This window comes from Octopus bimaculoides, chromosome 2 (assembly GCF_001194135.2).
Source record: "Octopus bimaculoides isolate UCB-OBI-ISO-001 chromosome 2, ASM119413v2, whole genome shotgun sequence".
Classification (NCBI taxonomy): Eukaryota; Metazoa; Mollusca; class Cephalopoda; order Octopoda; family Octopodidae; genus Octopus; species Octopus bimaculoides.
The window spans coordinates 137,278,389-137,293,248 of NC_068982.1; the positions used below are offsets into that span (position 1 = coordinate 137,278,389).

At 35.6% G+C, this 14,860-nt stretch overlaps 1 protein-coding gene across 4 annotated transcripts in view; it reads left to right on the top strand.

The window, feature by feature from the left end:
- Positions 1–14,860, top strand: part of LOC106869469 (endophilin-B1) — a 164,395-nt gene that overhangs the window by 84,480 nt on the left and 65,055 nt on the right. For all 4 annotated transcript variants that reach the window (XM_052965627.1, XM_052965629.1, XM_052965628.1 and 1 more), the window contains exons 4-5: positions 3,330–3,463; positions 5,704–5,796. In XM_052965627.1, coding sequence (XP_052821587.1) covers positions 3,330–3,463; positions 5,704–5,796 — 227 coding nt within the window. The remainder of the gene's footprint in view (positions 1–3,329; positions 3,464–5,703; positions 5,797–14,860) is intronic.

The following is a 14,860-nucleotide window of genomic DNA, read 5'->3' on the forward strand; positions in this document are numbered from 1 at the left end:
AGTGAGACATTAAGCACAACCACAGGCAGACAAATGCGTGGAATTCAGTGAAGACTCCTTGCTCGACATAAATATAAATAAATACGAGCAACAAACCCCCACTAAATCCCAAAAAACATAAAAGTCTTACCTGTAGTTGTACGTCAAAATTCACGACGCTGGCATTTAGCGATGCTACAACAGGAGCGAAAACAAACACGTCTGCTTGCTACTTACAACACAGCCACTCCTGCGCCTAATTATGAACATAAAACAAGTAGAATATTTTGGATGGACATGGCTGGTTTAAATTCTAAAGTTCAAATATGCTTTTACCCAATACATGAAGAATATAGGTCAGTCAGCATTAAACTTCATTAAAACTTTTCTGAAATTTGAAGTTTGAAATTTCTTTTACCTGATTGTAATCTTTCTGAACAAAGGCATAATAATAGTAGAATCATTACTGTACCTGACTTTACATTCTGAGTTCAAATGCTGCCAGAGTCAACTTTGCCTTTTATTCTTTTGGGGTTGAGAAAATAAGTACCAGTTGAGTACTGGGGTCGATGTCATTAACTTAACCCCTCTATCAAACTTGCTAGACTTGTGCCAAAATTTGAAATCAATAGATACATTAATTTTATAAATCAATCATTTCACATCAAAACATTGTGTTCAAAACCCATTTTATTAGCTAATAAATGTTTCTAATAATGACTGATAAGAATTGTGACATGAATTGAGTATTTCTCTGTCATGTTTTGTTATACAGACATAACTGATCAATACTTATGGTGTATAATTCTCTGAAGATTAATTTGACAAGTTATTTATTCTATGTCCAGTCTATTTAGACAGTGGCAAGTCTTTTATTTTGACTATTATTTTTTCGATGTTATCTGACTTCTTTTTTTGTCTGTGTGTGTGAAAATTTTCTAACAATATAATAATGGACTTTTCTGGGAAGAGAGAATATCTTCATTTTTGTATTGATTCTTAATGAAAGAGTAAGATGATTCACCAGTATCTTTTCCTTTTAGTTTCTTCTGCCAAGACTAATTTAATTTATAAGCATTGATAACAGATCTTGCCATTCTATTTTGTTGTAATGTTACATTGATAGAGAAATAAAAAGTGATGTTTAAACGAGACAAAGCTAGAAAGCATTAGCTGTTGTTAAAGTAGAGAGGATGCTGCTTGGCTGTATACCAAAGAATAGACACATGTTAGTTATTGTTTTATTTATCCCATGAATGTGATCTAATATTTCAGTAACTGCAACACTAAAAATGTTACATCATACTTATATTAAATTGTAGTAATGTAAGATGACATGTGGCAGTTTTTTTTTCTTTTCTTTTACTTGTTTCAGTCATTTGACTACGGCAATGCTGGAACATCATCTTTAGTCGAACAAACCAATTCCAGGACTTATTCTTTGTAAGCCTAGTACTTATTCTACCGGTCTCTTTTGCTGAACCACTAAGTGACTAGGACGTAAACACACCAACATTGGTTGTCAAGTGATGGTGGGGGAGGGTGAATAAACAGACACAAGTAACATTATTATGATTGACCGTTGACTGAGCACTATTCAATTTTTTTTCTCCGTGTTTTTCTCCTTGTCTCCGTATTCTTTCTGTTGAAGAGCGTAGCTCGAAACGTCAAAGACTTTCCGTATTCCTGAGCGTCATACTAATATATACTTTTGTTATTTACACCACCTGTCCTCGTCTGTTGTTATTATTTGTATATTCTCCCAAACATACATATACATATATATATATATATATATATATATATATGACAAGCTTCCTTCAGTTTCTATCTACCAAATTCACTCACAAGGCTTTGGTTGGCCCGAGGTTATAGTAGAAAACACTTGCCCAAGGTGCCACACAGTGGGACTGAACCTGGAACCATGTAGTTGGGAAGAAATCTTCTTACCACACAGCCACTCCTGAAGCACTGATGCTCAGCTTTCATTGAGTAGGGCTGTACTAAAGAGGCAGCCATCCAAACAGGGTCTTTTCTGACAAGAACATTGTACTTTTTTTGAAGATGGTGGGGAGTTTTAGTTGAGAAACCTTTAGCTTTTGCTGCAGATTGAGCAACTATAGAGGAGCTCTTCTGGCTAAAGAGGTAGGAGTGATACTTTGTTAATATATTGTATCTGGGTTTGCAAAGACACAAGAGCAGCTTGGAGGTATATTACCTTTTGTGTTCCATTATGAAAACCTTATACTCTTACATTTACATGCAAGTGCAGGCGTAGCTGCATGGTTTAAGATGTTCACTTCCCAATCACATGGCCACAGGTTCAGTCCCACTGCAGCACCTGAACAGTGAGAGGGCCACAAAATATATTTATTCAAATGCTCAAATGACTTGCTAGGAGTTGATACTTGTGTTACTTAGATGGCTTAATTAGCAGTGGGGGTGGGCTTTCTGGAAACATAATAACCAAAATAAGAACAGTGTAGGAGAAGTTCAGAGGTTTATTACTTCTACTGGCAACAGAGAGATTCTTTCCCTGAATGAAAATCAGATTGTATAATATTTGTGTATGAAGTGTGATATTGCTTAGCAGTAGTGAAATGTTGGCCATTGGAGATGTAGAGGAAGGAAAGATATGTGATGTTAGTGTGTACAAATGATGGTTGAAAGTGAGCTGAGAGAGAAACTGGGGAAAAAGGGGCATCAAATGTGGTGTACAAATGAGAAGACTGTGCTGATGTGAACATGTGATATTTGTGGAGAATGGCTTTTAAGTAAAGATTTGCTAACAAACCAAGTGGAATGAACTTGCTGAATAGGAAAACATGTGAAGTAATGAAGGCTGATCTGAGGAAGCCAAACTTCATGATAAGGAGATTACTGTTAATTTGCTTTAGCTATGCTTATCCAGCAGAAATATTTTAATAAACTGGATCTTTGGGGGCGTTAATTGTAGTTAAATTTCTAATATTATTTGTAGTTTCAGTTTTGTTGCTAAAAGAGTGCCAAGGGTTACTAAAGTACCATATTGACATTTCTGCTTTTTTACTTCAAGACCTATGTGTTATTGACTTTGCTTTTCATATAGATTCAATAAAATAAGAACCATACACAGACTGAGGTCAGTTCAGTCAACTATGACAGGTCTCCTTTAAATGTATCTTCTCATGTCAATGTGATAACTCGTTTCTAATATTGCTGTTAAACACTTTATTCACCTTCTAAAAATACTCTTTTTCACTTTTTTTTTTTTTTTGTATTTCCTTATCGTTACCAGAAGTTCTTTTTCTCCGTTTTGACAATTTTTTTCCTTTCACTAAAAAAGCAATTATTTTCAATTTGTCTTGCAGGAAATTCATTAATTAAATGTGGCCAAACACATATGCAAATTGGAAATGCTGAAAAGGAATTTGTACAAACATCCTGCAATAATTTTCTTTCTCCATTGAAAAATTTCCTTGAAGGCGACATGAGAACAATTACAGTAAGTTTCCTTTTAAATTTTAAAATGCCAACTGCAAAAAAAATTTCAGAATAGCCAAATAATATTTAATTACCAGCTTTAATGAGTTTTGGTTTTTGTCTGTTTTGCTTTTAGTTAGCTTGTTTAATTTATAATACAAAAGAATTTTGTTTTTTGGTAAACTATGGTATCTTAATGCATTAAATATGAGTTGTATTATATTGCAATAAAACTTCTCGATGCCTTTTATTTTGTTTGCTTTCAATTTCTGAATTATATAAGAAATTGTAAGTAATTATCTGTCTGGGAACAAGGCATAACATCGAATCCTTATTGTAATAGACATAATTTGTATCCCTTGTAAACTCAGCCTCTTTACCCATATAAACATCATTCTTTTTTGTCATGTTAATAAATTTGAATTAAAATTAAATTCTACATCATCATCATTTAACACCTGCTTTCCATGCTTGCATGAGTTGGATGGTTCAACAGGAGCTGGCCAGTTGGAGAGCTGTCCAGACTCCAGTTGTCTGTTTTGGCATAGCTGGATGCCCTTCCTAATGCCAACCACTTTACAGAGTCTGCTGGGTGCTTCTTACATGCCACCAGCATAGGTGCATTTACGTAGCACTGGCATGAGTGTATTTTATGTAGCACCAGCACCTGTAAGACAAAGACCTTTCCGATGAGAGAGGGGTTTGGGGCAAGGCCATAAAGGACATGCCTGTATGTATGGATGGCTGCGATTTTGCTTAGCTTAATGTCTCTTCTCAAGTACAGCAAATTAACACAAGTCTCAGTCTCTTGTCATCTCCTCAGCAAGGCCCAGTGGCTGAAGATCCTTTCCCTGGGTATTCCTGTGTCTACCCCTTCCTCAGGTTCTCTTCACATTTAGACATTCCAATTTGTAATTGTAGAAGTTAATGTAAACACAAATTATGTGAAGACTTTTACAACAATCAATGACTGCTTGCTTAAGATTTACTATTAACAAAAAAAAATGATGGAATAGACTTTCATGGAAAACAACTGAGTTACAGACTTAAATTTATTTTTGATTCAGCTATATTAATCTGTTCATCAGCAAATAGGAACTCCCACACATAGCCAGTCATAAACTCCTTTATTATAGCTTAGAGGAAGGACTGTAATGAAAAGAAATGGGACAGAGAATGAACTTTGATAGATGTCTACCTGAACACCATCAATCATTGCTGATTCTCACCTTGCTGACTATTTCAGTACATGGGCTATAGAGTCACACAAGCCATTTTCTTAGCTTCCTCAGTGACCACCAGTCATTGAGTATGGAATCATGTCAGAAGCCCTTTCCATGTTGACAAACACCAGATATAAGCGCTTACTGCAAGCGTAGTACTTCCCTTGGTGTTATCTCACTAGGAAGATAACATCAGTAGGACTTTTTCCAAGCACAAGGCAACTGCATCTTCTCTAGGTTGATTGCCTTCCTTAACTCTTTCTGCAACATTCATAACCTGATCAGTTTCCTCTCTCTCTAATGCATCTCCTTTGCTCTTGTAGCAGCTGACAATGATGCTGCTGTGCCAATCATCGTGTGTGACACCTTCCTTCCTTCTGAGTTACTATGCTGGTGACTGGCCTGTGCATTATTCCATCAGACATTACAAGCATCTCCATAGTAATTCCTAATGGACCAGGTGGTTTCTCTGCTTCATATCCTTAACCTTGTCCTTTCAATTTGAATAATTGCTCCCTGTGAAGGCCTACATACAGCAGGCCTTCTTTTTCCCCCCATTCAACCACCTCTTGTAATAGCATTTCTATGCCCCTCTCAGCATAAATGCAAGAGCATCCTGTCATTCCAGACTCCTTTTTCCCTCAGGACATCTCAATTTTCTCTAACATCCTGCCTTGCAATTTAGCAGACATCACATCTCTGATCTCATTGTAAAAACATGGTTTATGCTACCAAATCATATTCACTTTTCAGTGATGGGGGTACACATACTCGCATACACACGACACACATGCACGTGATGATGCGTGCACACGTGATGTGCACACAAAAATGACACACGCACACATATACACCCATATAAGTTAGTGTATCATTTAGAAAAGGGTTCAGTACATGGCTGAAGTTACACGTATTGAACGACAATCTGCGATGGATGTGTTCTATGCCCATCAAACTTTATGCATTGCTGAGCCAAACTGCAGTTATATATTTCTACATATAGCTTCAAATTCTATGTATGTTTTTTTAATTTTTGTAGAAAGAAAAGAAAGTTTTGGAAACCAAGCGTTTGGATCTTGATGCTTGCAAGAGCCGTGTAAGGAAGGCTAAAAGCCAGGCTGGCCAGCAACAGGTAATACTTATGCTACAATTTCCCTTTCTCATTTTTATCTCTTGAATGTTTTGAAGTGTCATATATATATATATATATAATAATGATAATAATAATTTCTTAAGTATTGAGAAGATGGATTTGGCATTAATCTTTATATTGTTCAACAGTCGTTTCAACCCATCCTGCTACTGTGCCTTATGGTGGGGGGGACTCCTTTCAACATGTGTTGCATCAGTTTTGCAGTCTGGATCTCATCAGATACATAAGGTTTGTGTCTCGCTAAAGATCCTGAGTTTAGACTGTCATATTATTATGTGCCCATCTGGTTAGGGAAACATTGTTACAGTTTTAGTGATGCTTCATTCCCTAACCAGACGGGTATATAACAACATGACAGCCAAAAATCAGGATCTTTAGCGAGACACAAACCTTTATGTATAGATGTACCTGATGAGACCCAGATTGCAAATTAATGCAGCACAACATGTTGAAAGGAGTCCCACCCATGAGGGACAGTAGCAGGATGGGTTGAAGCACCCATGTACAAAATAAAGATTAATATCAAATCCATCATTGTGTTGCTTAAGAAATTATTATTATTATCGCAACTAACACTGTGGAATTCCTGAAGTAGATCCAACGGAAATATACCCTGACTGCGGATGATACCAGGTAGCCCAAACTGTGCCAGTGATCTACTCAACACATCAACACATTGATATATACCCGTTAGTCCAAAAATATTAAATATATATGTATATATGTATGTATATGTGCTTTGCAATTGTTGTAGTTACAGATGTATGTTTTCAAAGCTCTCTTTAAAATATTTTAAAACTACTGTTTGTCTTAAAAAAATTTTAACTTCTTGCATTTCAATTACTCTTTTTAAATCAAATGCATTGTTTCATTAGAATTCTTTCTGAATTTTTAAACTTTTCAATCTTCAAATATTTAAAAAGTAAATGCTGCATTTTATATATTATGTATTGCTTTTAAATACTAATTCTTTCGGAAAGTTTTCTCAGCATGCAATTACATTCTCTTCCTTACGTGTGTGTGTGTGTGTGTGTGTGTGTGTGTGTGTGTGTGTGTGTCTATGTAACTTCTCTTTCTCTCATGCTTACACACACACACACACACACACACGCGCGCATTCTCTCTCTCTCCCCATACATTTCTTCCCCATGAACATACACATTCTTCCACACATGCATACACTTTTTCTCTCACATTCTCACTCAACCATCATTCATCTGTACTTTTCTCTCTCTATTTCACACATTATTATTGGACTCTGTCATCTCTTCAATAAATGACAGTTGAGCAGGACACAACCACACAGTGTTCTTACCTTTTATCTTTTGCTTCAGTCATTATACTGTGGCCATGCTGGGGCACCACCCTGAAGAATTTTTAGTCAAATGAATCAATCCCAGTACCTTTTTTATTTTTTTCTAAACCATTTACGTATTCTTGTTGGCCTCTTTTGCTGAACTGCTAAGGTATTGAGAAGGAAACACAACAACATCAGTTATCAAGCAGTGATGGAAGATAAACACTCACACAAATACACACACACATACACAGACATCAGGCTTCTTTCAGTTTCTGTCTGCCAAATCCATTCATAAGGTTTTGATCAACCCAAGGCTATAACAGAAATATTAGCCCAAGGTGCTACGCAGTGGGACTGAGCCCAGAACCATGTGGTAGGGAAGCAAACTTCTTACCACACAGCCATGTCTGTGCCTTAGTTCACTGTTTTGTCATGTCATCTCATATGTGACTATAGACCTATCTGGGATGAACCTTCTCAAATAGCTCTTCATTGCCATTGACTTGTTCACATGTTTCAACAATTCTTTGAAGAAGATGTCCTTGGTCATGAATCTTTTCACAATACACAAGGGATTTAATGTAGTCCCAGAAGAAAAAGTCCATGGGAGTTAAATCTGATGACTGTGGTGCCCATTCAATTGGCCCATGACACCTGAGCCATCTCCCTGGAAAATGTTCGTTCAGAAAATCGCAAACCTGTAATGCATAATGGGGAGGAACCCCATCCTGCTGAAACCAGACAGGATTTCCCCTTCCATGTGAATGCACGTGAGGCATCGTCTTCTTGCCAAGCATGTCCAGATACGAATCACCTGTCACAGTGCCCTCAAAGTAATATGATCCAATTACTTGATTGTGCCAAATCCCACACCACACCGTTACCTTGCCCCTGCCTTGATGATTATCTGCCCCCATCCAATGAGGATTGGTTTGTGAGTAATACCAGCAGTCAAGATAAGAAAAGAGAATGTTAGCAATTTCACATATTGCAGGACGGTGCATGACTTTATGGCCACCTTGTATATGTATATATGCAATGTCCTGTACCCAGATATGCACCTATACATACAGGTGGATGTCAATATGCACATATCTGTACGTATATATGCATATACTCATTTACTATTTGTTTATATATATATATATATACATACACTTCATACATACTCTTTCTCTCTTTTACTTGTTTCAGTCATTTGACTGCGGCCATGCTGGAGCACTGCCTTTAGTCGAGCAAATCGCCGGCAGGACTTATTCTTTGAAAGCCTAGTACTTATTCTATCAGTCTCTTTTGCCAAACCGCTAAGTTACGGTGACGTAAACACACCAGCATCGGTTGTCAAGCGATGTTGGGGGGACAAACACAGACACACAAACACACACACACACACACACACATATGTATACATATATGATGGGCTTCTTTCAGTTTCCACCTACCAAATCCACTCACAAGGCTTTGGTCGGCCCGAGGCTATATTAGAAGACACTTGCCCAAGGTGCCATGCAGTGAGACTGAACCCGGAACCATGTGGTTGGTAAGCAAGCTACTTACCACACAGCCACTCCTGCGCCATACTTATTATATTTAAATTCCATTTTTAATTTAGTTCATAATTATAAAATATTAATGAAAAATCTTTTTGCAAAAAAAAAAAAAATAAAAAATAAAAGGTCAGCTATTGTTTACTTTGTCAATGTTTCCACATTTTAAGGAAACAGATCATTAAATTTTAAATACTACTGAGATTTAATTTTAAAAAGCAATGTATGTGCTCTTGGAAATCAGAATGTTTTCAACCAGATTTAATTTTAGTTCTTATAATAGATAATTATTGGATATTCCCGAGTAGTTTTAATCAAGTGTATCATTAGCTTCAGTTGTCGAAATGAAAGATTATTATTATTATTATTATTATTATTATTATTGGTGTAGTTGTATTACTAGTGATTAGATATGTGATTTCACCTCTGGCAAGTAGCATGTTATAATTGTGTTGCTACATTGGCACATGTATGGCTGTGCAGTTAATAAGCTCACTTTGCAACCATGTGGTTTTGGGTTCAGTTCCGCTGTGCAGCACCTTAAACAAGTATCTTGTACTGTAGCCCTAGGCTAACCATTGCTTTGTGAGTGTATTTAGTAGATGGAAACTGTGAAAGCCTGCTATGTGTGTGTGTGTGTGTGTGTGTGTATTCATGTATGTGTGTTGTTGTTTGCCCACCACCACAGTTTGACAACCAGTGTTGGTTTGTTAACATCCTCGTAGCTTAGTGGTTTGGCAAAAGGGACCAATGGAATGAGTACTTGACTTTAAAAAATTAAAATAAGTGTTGGGGTTGATTTGTTCCAGTAAACCTTTCAAGTTGGTGCTCCAGCATGGTCGCAGTCCAATGACTGAAACAAGTAAAAGAAAAGATAAAAAAAAAGATAAAAGATGATGATCTTTTAATTACACTGAGGCAGTTCTTTTTGTTATTGTTTTTTTCTACCATTTTTTTTTCCTGAGGTTTAGAAAGATTTTTTTGGTGGAGACAAGCATTATATGATGACATTCTAAACAGTACATCATTCATCGCAAACAACCTCTGCATAATTACTTAAACTGCTGAAAATAACAAAACTCTTTCAAATTGTGTCCTGCCATTTTGAATATGACAGACTACACTGGAAAATGTAGTTCTAGAGACACAATTTCTCTTTTTTTTAATGTGTCAAATCTAAAGATTCATTATTTTTCTTGAAGGAAGATAGAGCAGTGTTTCCTTCTGCTGGTTATTTTCAGTTCCTTCTGCTTATCTCTCATTCTCCTGAGATTTTGTTTACAAGCCTATTTAACCCTTGGGCAGAAGAACTGGTTCACATGACATCAAGGTATATCCACACATCAGTGGGCCTGTGTGACACATGTCTAAGAGCTAGCCCTTATCCAAGTCCTGTATATCTCAGGCACACAACCATGTTCTGTTATTTAACCCATATCCGGACCCTCTGACTGGTAATATCACCCCTGGCCAGAACAGACCATGTAGTATTGGTGACTAAAAGATGACTCCATACTCTCCAAAACTTCTGAACTCTACCAGATGGATGTTTCATGTTTTGCCCTTAGAAAGAAGACAGAATGTTAATGGTTGAAACACTTGTTTACAGTTTCTGTTCCATTCGGATTGATCTGAGGCAAAACAATGACTGTCTGATTATAGCTAGTCTACTTCTTAGCAACATGTCACAAACTTTTGTATTCAAAAAAGTTTAGGTTTTTCACTATTTCCATATGCCACTGGCCTACTACTGTTTGGTTTTATAACTTTAATGTTCTAAAAATCTTGGTAGACTTTGCCATAAATTTCGTATCAAATTAACAGAAGCAATAGTTAATTAGATACAGTATCAGACAGCCCTTGGTACACTCTAATAAGTTCTTTCACACAACACACTATTTTCTATAGTCTGTGTTTTTTTTTTGTTTTTTTGTTTTTTTTTTTATTTCTTCCTTCCATCTGTGTCTCTCCAAACATATGTTAGACAACATTGTGAGAGTACTGATCAATATTTCATTTGTTTCCAACAATTGTGGTAATCTACTGATTGCTCCTCTTAATTACTAATTAGAGGTATCCATTCGTCAAATTAGCTAACTCCTGGAATAACTTTCATTCATCTGCTGTGGTATCATTAGAATGTTTTTCACAATGTATGAAGCCATTCCAAATGAAATGCAATGCTTTTGCATGGTGCTCAACATAATGTTGCTGTTTTGCCTTCTACATATTTATCAACGCTTATTTACTTCTTTATTCTCTTGTGGTTCATTAAAAAAAAACTATTTCTTACATAAGGATATCCTTCAATCCCACAATGCAGTGCAGTACATTTCCAAGAGAAGAACTTACAGCAATTCTGCAATATTCTTACTTCATATTGTTCTTGGAAAAAACTGTTTCCTCTCTTTGCCTTCCTCTGTTTTCATTGTTAATTTATTTATTCTAATTCCAAAGATATTTAGAAAATGTCTGGCTTATTTGTTTCTAGCATGGCATACTCTTTTCAACAATCTCATTCCCCACCTTACTGTGTTTTTATGTATGAAATCGATGTCCTGTTGTACTCCTTCATATTTTCCATTCTGTTCCCTTAGTTTTTATCAAAAAATCTAATTTGTGGATGTGTATACACACATACGTATGGAAGAGAAATTATGACAAAAAGAGAAGTTATAATAAAACATAAGATGCAATTTATATCACTTGTTCCCTACACAAGTTTCACCATTGTGGTTATTTGCGACTGCTGTATTGGATGCTCTCGGTACAATTGGATGTTGAGCCATGGCAGCTCATCAGGGGAACACTCTATTTTATTATGTTACACAAATCAAAATGCCTATATTCTACATGGAGCTTGAAATTCATCAGTAGCAGCAGTACATTTAAATGCACCCACAACATACTAATATGCATACATACATTTATGTATGTAAATGTGTGTGTGTGTAAAGTGGGATGTAAGAAATATGCTATTCTAGCTGAAATGAATTTTATATTCTTTCTACAGTAATTCTTTCCAAACCATTCTACCATTGTACCACCTACACGTGAATATTTTCTTAGTGACCAAGTTTAAAGAAAATAAGACATACTTTTGAAAAGGATTTGAAAGAAGAATGTAAATTAGTAATCTTAAACAATGGCAATATCATGTAAAGAATTGTTGATTATTCCAACAGATCATTGCAATTTCTTTTTCTTTTTGTCCCCCCCCCTCTTACTTTAACAATTATCTTCTTCCATCTTTTCTCCATGTTAGGTTGTTAGGTGAATCTCTTTTCTCCTAGAATGACAAATGGAAAAGACAGTAATGTAGTTCTTCCACTCTCTATTATATATACATATGTTTGTGTCATATCACGTCTATATTACATTATAACAAATGATTTTATTTTTTTTATAGACAACGAAGCAAAATGACTCTTTTTGAATCGCACAGTATTTTCATCATCACATGCATCAGTGTTTGTTTTTGTTTGTTTCTTTTTTTTTTCTTTTTCTTTGGAAGTTTTATAAGATATATTTATTCAATTAGCCTGCAAGCAAGATCGTGTGATAACTATAGTCATATTATTATAGTAGGCAGTCATGTCACGAACATCCCACTGTAAATATTGGTAACAGTTGAAATTACAAACCATAGGAAGAATTGTCAAGCTTTCTAATAGTAACTTTATTGATTTTTTTTTTCTTTTCTTTTTCCTTTTCTTTTAAGACTAGGAATCAAGATGAAGAACATACAGCTAATTTTATTTCTCCATAGTCAATAAACATCTGGCTAGCTACCCATAGATATTGAATGTAAAAACCATTTTGTGTTTATCATCACTTAATTTGTAGTGTTAATTACTGTTAAAACAATGCAAATAATTTAGATATCAGTCATAATAGAATTTATTTAGTTAACATTTGTTTTTTAGTTTTTCTCTTTTTATTTGTTGCAGGGCGTAAGTAATGAAGATATGGTTTGGAATTTAGAGATTATTTTGGAAGATTACTTATTTGCCTCACATAAATTTGCCTTTCCTTTTATTTTTATTTCCTGCAATGTAAGTTATCTGCACAGAAAAATACTGCTTCAAGTAATGTTAACACATAAAAATGATAAACACTGTAGAACTATAGTAAGCAAAGAAGAACCAGGATGCAAAAATATTCATATTGAAGGGTGTCATAAGAAAACTGATAAATCAAATAATATATATTTATGATGACAGCACCGCATGACTGGCATCCATGCTAGTGGAGTGCTGAGAGCACCATCTGAGTGGGATCGTTGCCAGGGCTGATGACTGGCCCCCGTGCAGGTGGCACGTAAAAGGCACCATTCGAGTGTGAGCGTTACTAGCGTCACCTTACTGGTACTTGTGCTGGTGGTATGTGAAAATTGACATTCGAGTGAGGGCGTTGCCAGTGCTGCTGGACTGGCTCCCATGCAGGTGGCACATAAAAACACCATTTGAACATGGCCGTTGCCAGTACCACCTGACTGACCCTCATGCTGGTGGCACGTAAAAGCACCCCCTACACTCTCGGAGTGGTTGGCATTAGGAAGGGCATCCAGCTGTAGAAACTTTGCCAGATCAGATTGGAGCCTGGTGCAGCCATCTGGCTTGCCAGTCCCGAGTCAAACCGTCCAACCCATGATGAACTATTGCTTCATCAGATGTTTTGGACCTTGCAAGGAAGTTTCACTGGGTCAATCAATTGTTTATTGAATTTTTAAGTAAGAGAGGGTTTAGAAGGAAGGGCGTTATGCTTTTGGCTCTTGATTAATTGTATCTTATTCTACAAGATACATCTAACTACAGCCTCTCACTAATTGATTTGTAGTCATATGAATGGATGAAGGAAGTGCTTATCTAGTATTGACTTGGTATCCAATAAGGAGAGAAGACATGTACAGTTTTGAAGGCATTTCACTATTTTATGCTGCTGTGATTTGTATGCATTCTATAAAGCACTGTTGTTGCAACAGTCTGCCTTCCATAATGAAAACTTAAAATGCACAATCCTAAGAGCTCAAATTTGGAACTGAGTTGAATTAGATTGATGTTGAAATGTGAAGTATTTGTCCAGTGTAGATGGCAAACCACATGATTTTTATCAGATTTATGCTTTGTAAGATAGTTCATTCTTTCTTTCAAATCCACCTTGATGTAATTTATGTCTGTTAAAGGTTGTAAGGAAAGAGTTTAATTCAAGCTAGTTTTATTGTGTGTGTGTGTGTGTGTGTGTGGTTTTAAGTACAAGCTGCTGTAGTAATTATACTTGTTTAAAGAAATTGGTCTGTCTCCCGACTTTGGCTGCAGCTTGTCATGGTTTTGATAGTGTTTAAATGGTTGAGAGTATAAGACTATTCCCTGCACAGTGTTAGTTTATCAAAAGGTTATTCCTTCGCTGTCACCAGATGCTCATTGTTAGTTGAGTGGACTGAGCAACATGAAATATTATCAGGCAAACACTTAAAGTACCAGGCTATGTGCTTTCACGTAGTATAGTGCTATTAGTAGTAGTAGTTGTTGTTGTTGTTGTAATAGTGGTAGTATCAGTGGTCATGGTAATAGTAGCAGCAATAGTAGTCTGAGGAAGTGATGCAGATTTGAATTACACATGAGCAGATGTTACAATATTGCATTGCTATCGTAGAAAAACTACTTAAGTTAAAACTGCAACAGTGATGATGCACTAATGATGACAATACTGTCAAAAAGAATACATGATGTACTTCTTTTTTATTTTTTTATTTTTATTTTTACCTTTAATACTGATGCAAACCTTTCAGGTGTTCAGTGAATTTTGAAAATAAGATTAAGAGAGCTCATATGAAAACATTTTCTGTTCTGTTCAACAGTTTGTTTTTTCCTCTATATTTAATATTTTAAAAAATGTCATTTCATGTTGACATTTTATTTTGTCTGTTTCTATTTTTCTATTTTTAATGAATTTTATCAATATTTTGTGTATTTCATCTTATATCTAATTTCCTCCCTCCCTCTCTCTTTCTCTCTCTCTCTCTCTCTCTCTCTCCTTTGTCTCTACTTTTCCTTCTTTTCTTGCTTTTTCTCTTTCTAATGATGTTTGCATTTACTTTTTAAAATTGTTAAAATTATGATTTTTAGGTTATAAATCAGTTTCTGAATAATCTACACACATATATATATATATATATATATATATATATATATAT